This window comes from Mchenga conophoros, linkage group LG7, assembly GCF_057382185.1.
Source record: "Mchenga conophoros isolate Kocher_MC1m ecotype Shallow Benthic linkage group LG7, M_conophoros_male_GT1.1, whole genome shotgun sequence".
NCBI classification, from domain to species: Eukaryota; Metazoa; Chordata; class Actinopteri; order Cichliformes; family Cichlidae; genus Mchenga; species Mchenga conophoros.
Window position 1 is genome coordinate 35080396 of NC_140532.1, and position 19708 is coordinate 35100103.

At 41.7% G+C, this 19708-nt stretch overlaps 1 protein-coding gene across 4 annotated transcripts in view; it reads left to right on the plus strand.

Moving 5' to 3' along the window:
• Window positions 1-10256: 10256 nt before the first annotated feature.
• whrna (whirlin a) overlaps window positions 10257-19708 on the plus strand; it is a 199389-nt gene continuing 189937 nt past the window's right edge. For 3 of the 4 annotated variants that reach the window (XM_085279034.1, XM_085279036.1, XM_085279035.1), the window contains exon 1: window positions 10259-11865. In XM_085279034.1, coding sequence (XP_085135160.1) covers window positions 11122-11865 — 744 coding nt within the window. In that variant the 5' untranslated portion in view covers window positions 10259-11121. Of the gene's footprint in view, window positions 11866-19708 lie in introns of all 4 variants that reach the window. The other variant, XR_014893003.1, reaches the window with a different exon arrangement.

Consider the following 19708-nt stretch of genomic DNA (forward strand, 5'->3'; position numbering starts at 1 on the left):
GCTGTTGTCTTACGCATACAGGTCGCACTTTTCTACTTGACTTTCTTGTGTATTCGACTTGTACGTTTAGAGAAGGTGCACGATGCTGATCGAGATTTTTTTTCTCAGGATTAAGTGTCCCATTAGGTGTTTTGTAGTAACATGAGTGCAATGACATTATTTCAATTGAACAACCAGCCTTGCAGATGGTCAAATCAAGCCCACTTTGGAAAGTGTGAAAATTGCTGAGAGTTGCAAGCTGCTGTTTAATGTACTTTGTACCAGAAAGCACTGTGCTGGATACAGTTAGAGTCACATCATGAGAGAGGTTGCCAGAGCTGCTAATTTACAAAGACATCACTCACAGCCTGCCATACTAGACTAAAGTAAAGCCCTACAGAAATGTTTGCATGTAGATATATATATATATATATTTTGCACTGCTGCCTTACAATAAGAAAGTCTCAGGTTTGAATCTACAGGGAGTGCAGAATTATTAGGCAAATGAGTATTTTGTCCACATCATCCTCTTCATGCATGTTGTCTTACTCCAAGCTGTATAGGCTCGAAAGCCTACTACTAATTAAGCATATTAGGTGATGTGCATCTCTGTAATGAGAAGGGGTGTGGTCTAATGACATCAACACCCTATATCAGGTGTGCATAATTATTAGGCAACGTCCTTTCCTTTGGCAAAATGGGTCAAAAGAAGGACTTGACAGGCTCAGAAAAGTCAAAAATAGTGAGATATCTTGCAGAGGGATGCAGCAGTCTCAAAATTGCAAAGCTTCTGAAGCGTGATCATCGAACAATCAAGCGTTTCATTCAAAATAGTCAACTGGGTCGCAAGAAGCATGTGGAAAAACCAAGGCGCAAAATAACTGCCCATGAACTGAGAAAAGTCAAGCGTGCAGCTGCCAAGATGCCACTTGCCACCAGTTTGGCCATATTTCAGAGCTGCAACATCACTGGAGTGCCCAAAAGCACAAGGTGTGCAATACTCAGAGACATGGCCAAGGTAAGAAAGGCTGAAAGACGACCACCACTGAACAAGACACACAAGCTGAAACGTCAAGACTGGGCCAAGAAATATCTCAAGACTGGTTTTTCTAAGGTTTTATGGACTGATGAAATGAGAGTGAGTCTTGATGGGCCAGATGGATGGGCCCGTGGCTGGATTGGTAAAGGGCAGAGAGCTCCAGTCCGACTCAGACGCCAGCAAGGTGGAGGTGGAGTACTGGTTTGGGCTGGTATCATCAAAGATGAGCTTGTGGGGCCTTTTCGGGTTGAGGATGGAGTCAAGCTCAACTCCCAGTCCTACTGCCAGTTTCTGGAAGACACCTTCTTCAAGCAGTGGTACAGGAAGAAGTCTGCATCCTTCAAGAAAAACATGATTTTCATGCAGGACAATGCTCCATCACACGCGTCCAAGTACTCCACAGCGTGGCTGGCAAGAAAGGGTATAAAAGAAGAAAAACTAATGACATGGCCTCCTTGTTCACCTGATCTGAACCCCATTGAGAACCTGTGGTCCATCATCAAATGTGAGATTTACAAGGAGGGAAAACAGTACACCTCTCTGAACAGTGTCTGGGAGGCTGTGGTTGCTGCTGCACGCAATGTTGATGGTGAACAGATCAAAACACTGACAGAATCCATGGATGGCAGGCTTTTGAGTGTCCTTGCAAAGAAAGGTGGCTATATTGGTCGCTGATTTGTTTTTGTTTTGTTTTTGAATGTCAGAAATATATATTTGTGAATGTGGAGATGTTATATTGGTGTCACTGGTAAAAATAAATAATTGAAATGGGTATATATTTGTTTTTTGTTAAGTTGCCTAATAATTATGCACAGTAATAGTCACCTACACACAGATATCCCCCTAAAATAGCTAAAACTAAAAACAAACTAAAAACTACTTCCAAAAACATTCAGCTTTGATATTAATGAGTTTTTTGGGTTCATTGAGAACATGGTTGTTGTTCAATAATAAAATTATTCCTCAAAAATACAACTTGCCTAATAATTCTGCACTCCCTGTATAAGCCAGCCTGGATATTTTACACACTTGGGTCTACATGATGTTAAAGACGGTGGATATCCCTACTGTGGTCATTTAAGGCACACAGCTCTGGCTGTACACATATAAACACCACCACCTGCTGTGAAAGAATCCTGCTTATGAGGGGGAGCCAGTCAGAAGGAAGCTAAAACAGCTTGGTTGAGAAAGAGGATGAACGGAGGGAATACACAGCAGTAAAAGACATGGATGTGGTCTTTTATCCTGCCTCCCTCCCCTCATCCTAAACTGGACTTGGCAGATGGCTACCCTGACCTGAGCCTGGTTCTGTCAATGGTTTCTTCCCATTAAAAGGGAGTTTTCCCTTCCCACTGTCGCCAAGTGCTTGCTTATAGGCGCTCTTGTTATTGTTTGGGTTTTCACTGTATTACTGAAGTGTCTTTACCGTACAATTTAAAGCACCTGGAGGCAACTGTTGTTGTGATTTGGGGCAAAATAAGTAAAACTGAATTTAATGTAATTTTTGTTGAAGGCTGTGAGGCAACCTTCACCTACTCTTCATTAAGAACCCGTATCTGTTTTGTCTGGTTAAGAACAAACCCTCATTTTAGGCCCTTTAAGTGCAAACATTGTGCCAAAAGAACTGCAGAGGTAGCTTATAATTCTTTATGGCTTCATCACTAAGTGCGTCCTTTCAAATCACTCACAGTCCTTTGACCTGTTCCTATATAATGATATTGATTTCTTCAGTTTTAATCATAACACCCTTTTGTTTAAAACACACGTTTTAAAAAGCCCATTTATCTCCCATTTCATGAAAACTGATGACTCTGTTAAGCTTTTAATCATAAGTAGTTAAGCCTATTAAGCAAAGTATTTAAGCCTTGTTAGGCCTTCAGAATGATTACACTTAACCATGAAATTTAATTGGGAATAGGTAGCCTTTTTTATTTTGGGAAATTCCCATACCCTGTTCCTACTGATCAGCTACAGTGAACAACATGCAGCCTTTATTTTTTGTCCGACATTACTGGTTAGCTCACAGCAGACATCTCTTCATTAGCACATTAATTGTTCTGCTGCTATGAGAGAATCTGTCTTTATCTATCACTGGGATTGCATTGCTGGGCGTTTAGCTAAGAGTTTATGCAGTGAAAATTGAAAACTGTGATAAGAGCCAAAATCATTAGGTCTGTGGGTGTCCTCTACAGCTCATTGTGTTCACTGGCTCTTCTTTTGTCTTTCTGTCTGTCCTCCTCTCTCTCTCTGTCATTCAGTGTCTGTGTCACACACTGAGCTCTGTATCTGCTCTGTTTGTTGTGCTGTGGGTGTTCTTCCATTAAATTGCGGTTTGGCTTTGCAGTGTTTTGGCTTTACAGTGAAAAGCCACTCAGAAGGGCCCAATCCGGCCATTACTTTCCATCCCAGAACCCTCTGGCCATGAACCACTGTGCTGCATCCATCCATTAGCAGCAGACTAAGCAGGGTATTACAGATGTTCTTCTCCCTAGCACCTATGGTTCACTGAGCTCATCAGCATCTGATATTTAAGGAGCAGCTCAACACCAAGTCATCAGAGTGAGCCAGTGTAACTCAGTGTAACTCACTGAGACAGTGAATTGGCTCACTCTGAGTTACACTTATCATTACTTACTTGTGGACCTATATCTGTGTTCCCATGTAACTGCCAAAGAAAGAGACCTTAAAACCTACCTGAAATTTATACTCCCCATTAAGGATTCTGTTTGGAGGCTCACCATCTAGCCTCACGTTCCAGCCCACTCTGCTACTCTTAATGGACTCCTTTCACGAGGACAAGCCAGTGCACCTCCTTCAAGCTCATCTATCAGATCTCTGCAACAAGCCTCCTGTGGTTTTCATTTATTCCTGTACAAAAACTTCTGTAAATAACCCAAATTAACCTTTTCCCCACCAGACTTTGGCCTTGAAAGAGGCATTTCCAGGCCAGGTGACACATATAATCTTTCAGCAAATTCTGGATCGACCCCTGGTTCCCTCTTAGTTTGGGCACGCCTTGAAGAGATCCTCATTTTATGCCCCAACTGGCCCCTTTCAACATGAAGAAAAAGCAGCTCCGAGCTCTCTCTGCAAGTCTGAGCTCCCCAGAGCTAAGCATGGCCAGCCTAAAGAAGGAATATATATATATATATATATATATCCCCCCCCCCCCCAGCCTTCTTACTGTGAAGTTCTGGAAAAGTTCTAACAACCTGAAATACATGCATACTGAACTAAACATGCCATAGTTTTAAGGCTGCTTGCAGAACAAAGTGTGCACTGAAAGACCAGATAAGAATATCGCTGTAAAACAAAATAGCTAAAAACTATGATTTTGGCTCAATTTACTTGTTTCATAATCACTGAAAGTCAAATTTGCAAACCCACACCAAACTCTATTTTGTCATATGAATCCAATGTGAAGACTCTTTTTAAATTGTGCATAATGGGGTGTATTTAAAATCTACTATTTGCTGGACAAACGTAATCTATTTTGCTTGACATAGTTTGCCCAACTCCACTGCTGCTGGCCACAGACTCACTGCGGAGCCCAAAGCTCATTACAATGAGCAACTCCTTTCACGTCATCACAATATAATCTTACCACCCATTTTTGGTCAATAGTAATGGCCAACTATAGAAACTGCAAAATTTGAAGTAATGAAATGTCATTGTGTCATTTCCAGCGGTCTTAAAAAAGAACATTTGTCCAAATTTGGATAATATAGATAGACAGTCACGATTTTTCCTCAAACCCTAAAATCACTACTTTGCAAGTGTTCACTCTCATTCTAATTTTACTGTGAAACCAACTGCGCACTCACCTTTTATTGTTTGTCACATTGAAAGCTGTAATTGGAAACATTTTCGTTATTGTAGGCCGCAACATGTCATCTCAACGAGGCAGGATTATTGTCCAAAGACATTTTGCAGCCGTGCTGGTGATTTATGTCTGACCGGGCTGACTTCTACAACCAGCCCCTGTCTTACACGAAGCACTTGGGAAAACCATTTCTTAGATTGTGATGAGTTAGACAAGGATTTAATTTTTAATAAATCCAAGACTCGTGCAATTTTCTTACACTTTCTACAGAATACACCAGATTACACTCTAGATTTTTCAGTTATGAAACTGCTCTTTATTCCTTTGTATCTAGTCTGCATTTTTTCACTCCAGAAAGCCACTTGCCTAGTTTCTTGGTAAAAACAAACAACATCCAAAACAGGACCAAACCACTAGTAGCTGCTGTTTTTTGGATTACTAAGTTTTGCCCTTGATGTTGGGTGATTGGGCCAGGTTTGCAGAAGCATTTGCTCAATCCAAAAGCTGGATGGTGTCAAAGACCTGGGTCTGAGGGACCCAGGGTTCACGAGAAGTCTTTGGACTTGTTTATATTTTTGATGGCATGTGTGTGTGTGTATTGTGCTGCTGTCCCTGTTTTCCTGCGTGTGTGTGTGTGTGCGTGCGGGTGTATCTGGTAGGCTGGTTTACAGGCACCACCATCAGGCCTGGTGAGTGTGCCCTGCCAGGTGTTAAGGTTCAAAATATTGGGGATGGAGACAAGAGGAAAAACCACAATAACAACACTGGTCCGGCCGGGTCAAGTCAAACGATGATTTTAATGATCACACACGTGGGAGATGGACACCGTATGCAGACAACCTCAGATCTCAAAATGGTGGAGCATTGCTCAAACTCTTATAGCCTCTGGTGCCCCCACCTTATCATAAAAGCCTAAACATTCACATGCTTTCTCTCACACGGCGCCTAAGCTACGACCTTGGCTCCCTGTTTATCTGCTCCTGCTGAGTTGGGGCAGAAAACTCCAGCATGTTCTGTTCTCTTCTAATCAGACAAATAAGGCAATGACTTTCTGCAAACAGTATTTCTTATAACATCATAAAACAATATCATTCATCCACAATAAATCAGCAGTCTAATGTAATGCAAATCAGCTTAACGAATGCAATAGTTATCAGCTTCTTCTAATTCAGGAGAATAATGCAAACTAAAACTACATAATAATTCACAATCTTTAGTTAGGGGTATAACATGACATAAAATAACATTATAATCTAACACAGGCCAGGTGGCTGGCCACACCCAACGATGACACACACCTGTAGCTGATCAGCCTCTCCGGGGAGCTACTTAGCAGTGCGGCTGAGCTCTCTTCGACGGTGGATCGTTGTGTGACTACCCGTCAGTGTTCTCAGCAAATTCAGTGAGTGTTAATCTGTCGCTATTTAGGTGTATGTTAACGGCTGCCTCTGTGGATTTTCCAGCAGGAGTGCAAGAATAAGAGGGCAGTGAGCGCGAAGACACGGAGTACCTTCAGAGTTATTTACTTATGACTGCTGTTAACATCCATTTTAACAGCATGAACAACCATTTATATAGTAACTGCCTTGTGAAGCTTAACAATAAAAAACTGGCAACAAATAAAAAATACTTTCAGAAATGTTAAATATTAAATCATTAAGACAACATAAACCTCTAGCCCCATGGTAGCTGGGGCTAGAGGCCCCTCCAAATGACCCTGACAAGGATAAGCAGAAGAGAATGGATGGATGGGTGGGTTGGGTGTCCAACCCAAAAATAAATGAAGACATGAGTTGTATACCACACCAGCAGCTTACCCTGGCCAGCCCTGTAGAAATAGTCTGCCTCTACCAGTAGCACCCACTGAAAAGTGGGGCCACACCAACCCAATCTTTACCAAACACTTTACTGGTCATACTCCGTGCCACTTCTGCGCCCCCCCCCCCCCCCCCCCCAATTAAATGCAATGGATGATGGATATTTCAGACTAATTGGACAAGTGACGGTAGTGAGCAATCCAAAGGTACAGTAGCAGGAATATTTGGAGCAGTTGAGAGGTGCAAATGGACAAGTTGACTCCGAAAGCAACCATTCAAAACGCTTTATTTACAGGTGTTTGGAATTTAACGATGCTGGAAATAGCAGCAGGAAATTGTGCAGGTAAGAGTCTGATAACAGGAACATGGCAGGAAATCACTGCCAGAAATAAACAAAACAAAAGCAGGACTTAGACTCAGTGAGAGGTAAGTGTTTCAAAGTCAATATTCATTTCAGAATGAAGTGGAGCCAGTTGTCTTGGTCAGCAGACACTGACTGGCTGGAAGAGTCCAGGGAGGAGGGGGGCAGAGACGTACGTTACAGGTAAGTATTCCTTAGGTAGCTGGTAGCCAGCTTGTGATCACAGGTTGAAGTAAAAATGAGCTCTGAGCATGAGGGAGCCAATTACCACCATCGAAATGACAACAATCTGGAGAATGAAGGCACAAGCCAGTCTTTAAATGCTTCTCACTGATGAGATGATGAGAGACGGAAGTGACGGCTGAACCCTGGGAAACAGAGCAGGTGGGCCCAGCCGGAACAGCCATCCCATAACTCCACCTGAGACCAGAGAGAGAAAGAAAGTAAAGTAAAACACAAAAACCTGCACGTTGCCCGGGCCACCACACATAAAGGGCAGAACAGGCATGAGTTTTTAAGTTTTATGGGCAGAGATGCAAGCCCGCACATTCCTGTGGTGATCTGGAACAACAAGATTTAACAGTATTTACTAAATGAGTCTGTGACAAGTGCCAGAACAGTTTATCCCTGTTACCAGTATCACTGTGACTGTTTTGATTATTAGTAACTTGTTTAATCTGTCAAAAACTGTGAAATACTCTCTGGTTTGACTTTCTCACATATTTGATTGTTGCCTTTTTCTGTTTTCTATCAACTTTTGTTGTCGTTGTTGTTGTTGTTGTTGTTTTTAAGCTGCTGTCTAAAGAAAAAACAATTAAGGACGATTACTTTGTAAAATTGCTGTTAGAAATAATTTTCTGATTAATCTCTAATAGGGAGACAGTTGTAGACACAATATGAAGTAATTTTTCCATGGAAACAAACCATTAATATTCCAACAAGCTTATTTGGAGGAAGAAGATTGACTCTGGGAAGCGAGTCATTAAATGATAAACCTCCTCCTGTGAAACTATGCGCATCATCTGAAATGCTTTTGTTTTTATCTCAGCTCCCTGGGTTGCCGCCTGCTGACAGTTCTGCTGCATCTGTGATTTCAATCGGCTCTGCCTTAACCTCATTTGCTCCTTTAATGGTCAGTGCATTCTCTGTCTTATTGATTCATTTCCAAAGACCATTTTCCAAGTCTGTTGGTCCATTTTAAACCTCACTAATTACTTTGACATTAGTAATTTTGTCACCCAGCACACCCAGGATCATAATTTCAAATTAAAATGTCACAATGGTTCTTTTTCTGAGAGCAGTCAGCCTTACCACCGCTTCAGTTACTGGTTAATAAAGTGGAATGAATATCTGCACTGGCTTCAGTTTTAAAGGAAGACTCAGCTCTGAAGCTCTGCCAAAACTGCACACCGCCATTTGTCAACACAATGGCCTTGGAACACAGGGTTTCATTTTGCAGTTGATATCGTCACAGTTTTGCTCTTGTGATCGATCACTCTGGGAGCCGAGCTCAAGTCCACTTTACTCCTTTTGGCTATAGCTTGAGGCTTCATGGATCAAGGATTGCTAGTTAAACTCCAGAGAGAGACCTGCAGACAAAGATCAATTCCTATTCAGAAAAGGTGGATTACAGGGGAAAAAAAAATCAGAGACAGATACGCTGAGTTGATGCTGTGTGGTGTTTTCCTTCTGCAAAGTGAGATTTAAGATACAAAAAAAGACCTTTAAAGTGTTTTATGTCAGTACAGTGAAACTTTTAGGTTAGAGCTGACAAGACCAGTAATAAAAAGTTGAAACTGAAACTTTTTATTGTGACAAAAATATATTTTCTCTCCTTTGTCATGTCATAAGATGACTCTGAGACCCACAAATTATTTCATATGTTAATCTGGTTCCTGAAATCACTGAATAAACATCATAATAAATGGTGATTTGATAACAAAGCATTGCACTAAGTGGCTTTGATTACCCAGACCTAGTAATACCAACACAGGCCCTGATCAGACTGTATTAATAGATCCCAAGTCTGAAAAGTCAAGCCACTGTAGAAGTGCTTGTATTTATTGGCCAATAGGGGGCAGTCCCTGTGGTTACAAGAAGAACTGCTGAATCTGTCACTGGTTGAAGTATTGCAACAAAAACCTCGTAGGCATTGCTTTTGTTGCTAGCAGATTTCCACGGTTTCCTGTAGTTTTTCATATTTTTCTGCAAATATTCTCTAACTACTAACCCAGCAGTAGTAAAACTTGAAAAATCAGAAATAAAAGTAAGTAAGTAAAAGTTGTGTATTTTGACTTTGAAAGTGGCCCGTGTGAGTGGGGCCTTATTCATTTAACCCCACATTATCACACATCAAAGATCACACATACATTTATGTGTTTAGTGGTCATGTGTTTGAAATCCTTCGTTGAATGATTAGACTGAGGTGTGGTGACCCAGGGTGAGATCTAAAACCTGCAGGAACCTCTCGAGGACTAACCTTCCCTACCCCTGCCCTAGTTTGTTAGCCCTAAAGCCTTAAAATGGTAAATTACACACAAAAAAAATCTTATAGTACGGTAGTTATAAAGACTGTTTTTGCACTCGGCAAAATAATAGTAATAGTAATACATTTATTATTTCAAGCAGATATGAAGCTCCACGCCAGATCATGTGTAGTCGTGTGTGTGCTTCACCTGTACAGCAGCTTGCTAACCAAACAAACTGGTGTGAGCTGATAACTTTGCACTGCGCTGTTTTAATCATATGTGGTAATTTCTAGCTGTTTCTGTCTTTATTTATTTATTTTTCACAGCCCAAGGTTTCACCATTATGCAAGACAGATACATGTAAAAGATCAGACTCTTGTATAGAGCCACTTTTCATATAATACCATATGCATCAGGGCACAGAGCTGCACAAATAAATAAAACCAATTTTTTTCTAAACCAGTTTTCCACGTTAAAAAAATAAATAAACAAATATATATATATATATATATATATATATATATATATATATATATATATATATATATATATATATATATATTTCCAATCAGACATTCACGTGTTTGTCGGCACTTTGTTCTTGGTTCCTCTTGTGCCACCCCATTTATAAAATCCTTCAAACGACCCTGAGTAAAGAGCAGTTTATTGTTGTGTCTAATTAAAGATCCATTTACTAACTTATTGGCGTCAGTTGTGACACGAGTGCTAGTTGCTAATTCCCACCTACTAATTGGCTGCATGAGGTTGCGTCATTTCCTGACAGGGGACGGTCAGAAGCGAGAGATCCGCCAGTCTTTGCTCAGTCGCTGTAGTAACGTTTGGGAAGCGGACTCTGAGCTGCAGGTCACCGTCGCACTTCAAGCAAACGGATAATAAAAGCAAAAACCAACAAAGCTCTCTTGTTCCGTGCGGATGTGCATAGATAGATATTTTTTGCGAGCTTGAAGTCGTTTGGAAGTAAAACGGTGACCACAGCGGGATATTGAACTCCTCGAGACGCGGGGCAGGAGCCCAAAAATAAGTTTTCATCCTTTTCTGTTTTCTTCATCGAAGGAATTGTTATTCCTTTTTGCCGAATTTGTTGGACTGAATGCGTGTAATTTTCAGTTCCGGTGTTTATTCTGAACTGGAGTGGGGCTGTTGACGGCGAGGCGGACACCAGAGAAGCGGCAGCTCGGTAGCCACCTGACCTCCTGGAAAATAAGACGGCAGCTGATGACACGCAGGCTGAGAGCTTTACGTGGCACATTAGTAAGCTCACTGACGGAGTGGGACGAGTTTTCCACGCGGCTGTTGCATTCCCAGCCGTGACGCACCGTTTGCGCGTGAAGTTTGCGGAATACTGTTAGCGATATCTAATCAATATTAGCGAGATAATTTGGGTGAACGCTGACATTGAGTTGGGCATAATTCTCTGAACTTCTTTCGTGTCTGCGAGAATAACAGCGTGAAGTGGTTCATCTGTCGGTACCGGAGACCATGGGTATAACCGCGCTGCAAGTGCTCCAGTGGTCGTGATGCCAAGCGCCGGTCTGATCCCGCGCGTCCATCCCGTTATGTGCGCTCTCTAACCCCGCAGAAGTGTGGTGCCCTGTCCCGGTCACACCGCCAGGATGAGCAGCACCGACCTGGAGCGCATGTCGCTCAGCTCTTCGGCAAACTCTGTGGCGTCCAGCGCACGGACGCTGTCAGCTAACGTGAGGAAGCTGCACAACGCGCTCAATCTCCTGCTCAACGATTTCGAAAGGGAGCAGTTCATCCACTGCCTGAATGTCTACCACTCCAAACGCAACGTGTACGACCTGGTGCAGACCCTCAATGTCATCCTCAACGCTCCCAGCAAACGGCAACTTCTGCCCATGCTTCGGCTGGTGATCCCCCGCTCCGATCAGCTCCTTTTCGAGCAGTACACCTCGGAGGGCCTTTACTTAAAGTCGGATTTAGTTGCAAGCAACGGACACGCCGAGCCGTCCCCGGGCGAATTCCTCAGTGCTAGCCCGACGCCCCCGGGGCATTTCTCTCCAAACAACCCCCCCGAGTTTCAAGTGGCGCTGCGGGGCTCTCCGGACAGCTTCAGCACCAGTAGCGACGGGACAGCTCCCCTGGTACCTCTTCTCGGGAGGAACTTTATCCACGAGCCGCCCGGTGAGCTGCGCCAGGTCACCATGAAGCGGCACAAGAGCAACGAGGGCCTGGGCTTCAGTATTCGCGGCGGTTCGGAGCACGGAGTCGGGATCTACGTGTCCCTGGTGGAGCCCGGGAGCTTGGCGGAGAAAGAGGGTCTCCGGGTCGGTGACCAGATCATGAAAGTCAACGACAAAGTCTTCGATAAAGTCACCCATGCTGAAGCAGTGAAGGTAAGCGTTGCATTTTTCTTATTTTTCTTACACAGCCGAAGCAAAATTCTCTTTATAATAAACAATAGATGTGTTGTTAATATATGTTGTTAGATCCCAGCAACATTGAACTGGCACGAACTCCTGGGAACTACTTCTGCTCTAGACCTCGCTATCCCGTGTATGATTATCCCCCGTCTCGTATTAATTACGTGTTTGGCCTCTGTGTCTGAAATTGACCTCTTGGCACTAACAAGCTCCGATGTGTTCAGGGGAATTAATTTTGTCCACTGAAAGCAGCTTTGTAATATCACTACGCATGTGCTGTAGCAACACTGGAGTGTCAGCTTTAAACTATTACTTCTAGGAAGCTCGTATGTAACCAGACACCTTCAAAGCAGCTGGTAATCATAGAAGTGTGTGTGTGTGTGTGTGTGTGTGTGTGTGTGTGTGTGTGTGTGTGTGTGTGTGTAATGAGGTCATTAATTTAACGCTATAACTTAGAATAAAGATGACTTTATCCCCGAGCACTACTGTTAATGACATTGAGCGCAAAGGACACCTATTAGTAAATGAGGTGATAAAAGAGCATGTGCGAATAAGTGTGCAGGGCAGATTGATTTAGGAGGAATTCTATTGAGGACTTGGTTTTATGAGCCTTGTGAACTGTCCATGGTGCTGAAGAGTCCTCTTAACTCTTTTACCTCTTCATCCTGACTTTTCCCCTTTGGCTCAGTTCTTACCCCCATAGGGATTTTTGTTGTGATTGCACTCATTGACACCAAGGTTGTACTCACAGCTCAAGCAATCACAGTTCAAAAGCGCAAGTCAGTTTTAGCAGGGTTGTAAAGTTGCATCTCACTTTAATTGTTTTATGTTGTTAAGAGATTCAGAAACTCACTTTCTTAATGCATAATTACACTGAATATGTAAATATACACTCACCAGCTATTTTTAGTATGCTTGTACCAAATTGGACCTTCTTTTTCCTTTAGAACTAAGAACCCTCCTCAGAGATGTGGTTCCATATTGACATGGAATTAAACAGTTGCTGCAGATTTATCAGCTGCACACCCTCCATGCTAATCTCCCATTCCACCACTTTCCAAAGGTGCCCTGTTGGGTTGGGATCTGTGACTGTGGAGGCCATTTGAGTACAGTAAAGTTATTGTAATGTTCCCAGTTTGAGCTGATTTGAGCTTTGTGACATGGTGCATTGTCCTGATGGAAACAGCCATCAGAAAATGGGTACACTGTGGTCATAAAGGGATGGACATGGTCAGCAATAATAGTCAGGTAGGCTGTGGAGTTCAGTACTGGGGCATTTTGCTGGTGTGTCGTAATCATTATGTGTTGTTGGTCTGGTGTCTCATGGATAAGAGATTTCATTTCAGAGAAACCTCTTGTCAGAGTTTAGAATATCGGTTTATGGAGCCGGCACATGGAAAAGGGAGCTCGTCAAACACTTTTAGTGTCCATAAGATTTATTTTTCTGACACAGGTTGGAAGTATTAGTTAACAAGATTTAGTTAGTTACAATGGCAATTAAAGATAATGAGAAATGTTCACTTGGTATCCTATGACATAAAATGCGGATGAATGAAATGTGTTCACTCTTTCTACATTGCCATGTGCTGTCTTTGGCCCGTGGGCCACACGTTGAGAACCATGGTTTCAGCACATGGATCTTTTGCACTCAAAGGGTAGAAAGTTCTCTGTTAAAGTCGACGAGCTAAAGAAAAGTAGCGACCAAAAGTGCCAGGTATCTGTAAGCTGCTTTTTAAAATGGTGGTTATCTGTAGTTGAAAGGTCACTGTTATGTTCCCTCCAGCAACCATGGATTATAGCTCAGATTGAGTCCTTTCTAACCGTCACTGGTCTTCAAAAAGTCATCCAGGCTCTGTCTGGTCTCGTCTGGGTTTTTGTAATTCACTTTATTCAGGGCTCAGCCACATGGCAATCCCCCATCTGCGTTTAATCCAAAAAACTGCACCTTTAGGCTTTTGGCTAATGCTTAGACATGAGAACATTTTATGCCTCTTTTCCTTCCCCATGGTTGCTTTAGGGCAAGTTTTGGGCTTTACGGGGTCAAGGTCCCTGACACATAATATTTAACCTCCTTTTGTTTATGGGCCCTCTGTTATCGCCTCTTCATTCCTGGTGTATTCTGTATCGTTTCTTATTGTAGCTTTGTTCATTTGATCTGCCCATAAGGGAGACACATAGGACATATACTTTCATAACCTTTTAGTGCGTTGAAGTGAAGCATTCATTGTCCTATTTTTGTCTTAATAATACATTCTCTTAAATCTGCTGACTACAGTCTTTCACAAAACTGCAGGAGACTGTGACTGTGCCTCATTTATGCATTGGCTGGAATACTAATGGCATGTCTTAGTTTTTTTTATTTTTTTTATTTCTCAATCATTTCAAGTTGTCTCTTATCTGTGGAAAAAATGCCGTTCATCATTGCTATTGTAAATAAAGAAGTGGAGCATTCTCATCCCTTAATTCCCGTCATCAGAATTCAGCTGCTCCATATTGATGATAGCATGTCTATACCTGTGACTGCTACTAGTTACCACTGCTGCATGCCCTAGTGCTGTTATTAGCTGCAAAGTGCAGGCATCCAGCCAGCAGGAGAGGAGCCTTGTCTAAGATAAAGTCCCCCTGGAGGTCATTAATGCTTGAGTTCAGTTATTTTTATGCCTTCTCAGTTTGGACTAAATTTTATTAAAGGCTTTTAGAACTGTAATCAATTTAACCTTTTAAACTCCAGGCCCACTTGAAAGTCCATCAATACAAACTCATGTTGTGCAACCAAACATTGTAAAATATAGTTTATATTCAGGTCAAGATGCTGGGCGACATTGTTTTTAATCTTGTGCTGCATCACTTCTTGTTTGTACACCCTAAAGCTTAATTTGTAATTTTAGGGATGCACCTTGAAGTGTGTGTGTGTGTGTGTGTGTGTGTGTGTGTGTGTGCGCGCGCGCGTGTTCTTGTTTTTGTTGTCTTTGATGTCATCTATCCTCCTTTTCAACAAGAGAAACAAATACATTCTCATTATCAACAGTTTTAAAGTCTTTTATCCTTCCATCACAATGTTTTTGAACATTTATTTGGCACAAAATTGATGGGAAACAAAAGATAAACATCAAACACTGCCATCGGAAAATGCCATCCTCCTAACCAATGGCAGTCATCAATAAGAGGGGAATTTTTAGATGTGGCTTCTGCTTATTTGGTGAAGTCCCAAGAGATCATGCACAGCAGGGCCCTTTTTCTGTATGATAAATAGATTCTGTGGATGACCTGGAAGCCATTTGACCTGTGTTTATGTCTGTGAGCACAGTCAGTGGCAAAGCAGATTTTTGGCCACCAATAACAAATCAATATCAGTTTAAGTGCACCCTATATTTGGAACATTGTTACCGGTTTACCTGTTGCCCGACAGCTCTTCCTGCTGAGGAAGTGAAGCAGTTACACTCTACCAAGCTCCACTGATAAAAGCAGTGATTTTACCCCTTAAAACACAGGAGTTGTTTGTCTACCACTTCTCAGTGTTATAATACATTAATTCAGAACTTAAACACACAAAGTGGATGAACAAGGAGCTGGTCCTGTTTTCTGTGAGGTAAAAATGACTGCTTTTGTCAGTTTTGTCTGGTGGTTTTAAAAGAGAATTTCTTTCTGAATGTGTTGTTTCTCCAAATCAAGAACTTTGTTGACTGTTGCCACATATCCACTTGCAGCATTAAAATAAGCTATGCAGTTTCTGGAGAAATTGCTGTGGGACTGTTGTTGTTGTTACAGGATTTTGGTCTGTGGCTTGCTGCTAAAAATTTGGTGGTAAATAGGTTTTTATTCTCAAAATGGCGATATTTCTGAGCATCATGCTAATGTTCTAAAATGGCCTATGGGGTTTTATTTAGAAAATTTCAGTGTTAAATTATATTGATCTTCAATAAGTATTTAGAGGGTTTCATCTTTGAAAAAAGTGAGTGTCAATTAAATTCCTTTATTATTCTTATAAACTCTGGATTTTTATTTTGAATATCAGAGATATATCTGACACTGGTGGGTTTTTGTTGTTGTTTTTTTTAACAGTTAACTGTTAAGGCCTTTATTTGAAAAATCTCCCATCGTTAGAGCACCTTGATGACATACAATAAATAGTATAGTATATAAGTAAGAGTGGAAATGATCCAACTTTTAATTTGGAAATTCTTTGTTTCTTCTTCTTTCTTTTTTTTTTTTAAAGCATATTGTTCTTCTAAGAAACAGGTGACTTTTATGTTCAAACTTGTTGATGCTATCTACTGCTGGAGCAGTGCTGCATGTGTCTCCAGTTTATGTCATTATATTACACAAATTATATTATTTATTTAAAAAAACCAGATAAATCTCAGAACTCTGGTCTCTGCTTTGATAACTGGCTCTCTTGAGTTAGTATTTCTGTACGAGTTGAAGCCTGGTCTCAGGATTTTCTACAACAATCAAAGCTGATATGTTTGCCTGATACATCGTTGCATCTCTAAATAGTTTTCTCATTAGACTCCTTAAACAACAAACCAAAGCACATCTAATAAACTTTTCTGATGATTAACTGACTGAATCTCTGTGTTTATAGTCCTTTCAAAATCCAACAGCCACGTCTGTGAAGCTCAGTGAATCTAAGCTTCTGTCATTTGTGACAGATGAAATTTCACCACTGAATAAGCAGCTGTCTGGACGCTCTTGATGAATCCAGCTGTGACAGCAATTCATTTCAGCAGTCTCGTCGCCTTGAACTGAACGCTCCGAGTATCCAACTTCAACTCTCAGTTTTAATTTATGTTTTTAACGCCAAACCAAATGTTATTAAGGTGGAAATTGTTGCAGCCCTAAATTCTAATCTTCAAGTCCAGAAATAGTTTTCTGCCACATTTACTAAGTGGTTCGAGCTGAGCGATCTCATTAGCTCTGTTTTCAGCAGGAACAGGCAGCTGTTTTTCCACGGAAGATGCTTTGATTGTCCTCCACACCGCAAAAACATCTTTAAAACATGTTGATGTTAATCCCAAAGGCAACCTCTGGCTCTATGAACAGTTACCAAGAGCAATCCCCTCATTTGTAACCCTCCTGGTGACATCATACGAACTCATTAACTTGTAATCACTTGGGATACATCTGATAATTGCTTGTTTTTAAGTTTTGTACTGCAACTATATCCTCTTTAAGATCACATTAATGCGGTAAAGATGCCATTGCACTGAGCTCTCTGAATTAAATTCGGAGCGAAGCATAATAAATGCAAAGTGGGTTAAACATCTGCAGACTCTTCACAGCAGGCAGTCCGGTGCCGTCTGCATGTTGGCACTGCTGAGCTAGACCAACCTCCGTCACAACCCTGGATTGAGCTCCAAGCTATGAATCAATTAATAGTATAACGAGATTTCTATCTGCCTCCCACCATCTAATCGACACACTGACCATTAGCAGTCTGTGGAGCTGCTCCGGGCCACTCGGCTCCCGTTCCTCTAACTTGTGGCCAAGTGTTTGCATGTCAATGTCCCTGGCAGCAGACTATGTGTCAACCCAGTGAATTTAGACAGCGGCCAAGTTTTCATCTCTTATTGAATCCCCTCACTCTCTGGTCCCTTTGCAGGATGGTGATAAAAAAGCAACTGTTCCAAACACAGGAGAGGCACACAGTATTTCTTCAGCTCACTGTAGGCTGAGGGAGACGGGTAAACATATCGAAAAGCAAACTCATCTCTTATCTTTTGTGTTCTTTGCTGGCTCTCTGTTTGTTCTTTGTGCTGCTACATCACCGCTCCTCTTTTGTTTCTTCCTCAAATCCTCCTCAGACTTGAAACCAATTAAATTAACAAAATCAGAGAGCCTGTGGCTAATGGTGAGACAAGACTTGCCTGCCTTATTGTTAACGTCTCTGGCCAGGAAAGCAAAATGGATGTCCTTATCCCTATCCTGTCACATCTTCTGACTACCTGGCACGCGGCAGAGACGATGATTAATGAAAAGCTAGTGCTGGGTAGATGCATACTTGGTTGCCAACCCTGGCATTGACTCTGGAGACTGAGGCCAAGGCAGGCTTTTAGGAAGAGGAGCGAGTCGGAAAGAAATTCAGCTGTAAGTTCTTGACACGGGAAACGGGAAACGGCAATCTACTGCTTTCAGAGGCCATCTCCGAACACGGGTTTGCTAAAGTGTAGTGGATTAAGCCTGTGGAGAACTATACAGGAGGGAAAGGACGGTGTGAATGAGTAATGTGCTGATGATAAAATTAGACGCAGAGGCTTATTTAAAGCCAAGCCTGTTGTTGTGGCAGGATTATTGATGCTATTTGTGGGTCTGAGATGGCAGTAAAGGAAAGAACATGCAACAATCTGGATAAGCAAATGAGCAATAGATTTACTTCAGTGAAAATCAAGACTTCCACATATTTGCTAATGAATTAAACAGAGTTGCACAGAATGATCTTTAATGATGGGTTTTAACTGCATGACACGTTTGCTAAGAAACAGCTTTTGGCTCATCGAAAAGAGATGGACCGAAATGATCATTTGTAGCTGTGTTTATTGTTATTAGTAAATATGTGTATATCTGCTTAGGTTTCTAACAAGTACAAATCATTCTTTAGCTGGTAGTTGCTCTGCTTTCTTCACCATCTGAAAAAATGACACTGACTCACAGAACATCTGATTCGGTGCGCACGTTTAAACACAGGATCCAAAAAGGCCACTCCATTGATTTATTGGCTGCCATTAACAACAGTTAGGTGGATGAATGGTTGGATGATTATTTTTTTTCTATACCTGAAATGAAATGGAAAACAAAAAGTAAATACAATTATAGACTAAATTAAAATGGCAGTGGTAACATTTTTTTTTTTTTTTTTTTTTTTTTTTTAATGATTTGAATCAACCAGTCCACATGTTCAGGTTCAGTCATTAATGCATCCATCATGCAGGTCTTTTAATTGCCTTTAGGGTAATAAACACTACAACTGAATGTAAGTAAAGTTTATTATCTGGAACAGACTGGGAAGTTTTCAAGGGCGTACCCTCTCTCTGGCTCTGTGACAACTGGGGGAGCAGCCCACCTACCAGCAGCATTGAACTGGATAATTAATGAATGGGCCATGGCCCCCTGGTGGGGTGTGAAGGTACTGGAACCTGAACTCATCTTGTATCTTATCAATAGAGGGAACTGAAAAAAGAGCAGTAGCTGTCAATGAAAGATGTTACAGGAGAATTAGCAAAGTTCTGTACATAAAATGTAAAAGCAAGGTAAAATGTAAAAGCAAATAAAATTAATGAGTTAAAAACCTAAAAATTGCTCAAATGAAGTAGAACAGCCTAATAAAAATAAAGTACAATGAAAAGTCAAAATAAGATTGAAATGATAAAAAAGAAGGTAGGGGCGATCGTGGCTCAAGAGTTGGGAATTCGCCTTGTAATCGGAGGGTTGCCAGTTTGAGCCCCGGCTCCGACAGTCTCGGTTGTTGTGTCCTTGGGCAAGACACTTCACCCGTTGCCTACTGGTGGTGGTCAAAGGGCCCGGTGGCGCCAGTGTCCGGCAGCCTCGCCTCTGTCAGTGCACCCCAGGGTGGCTGTGGCTACAATGTAGCTTGCCATCACCAGTGTGTGAATGTGTGTGTGAATGGGTGGATGACTGGATGTGTAAAGCGCTTTGGGGTCCTTAGGGACTAGTAAAGTGCTATATAAATACAGGCCATTTACCATTTACAATTTAATAAAAAAGAAGCTCAATAAATAAAATAATTGAATAAAGCTGTGTGTGTGTGTGTGTGTGTGTGTGTGTGTGTGTGTGTGTGTGTGTGTGTGTGTGTGTGTAG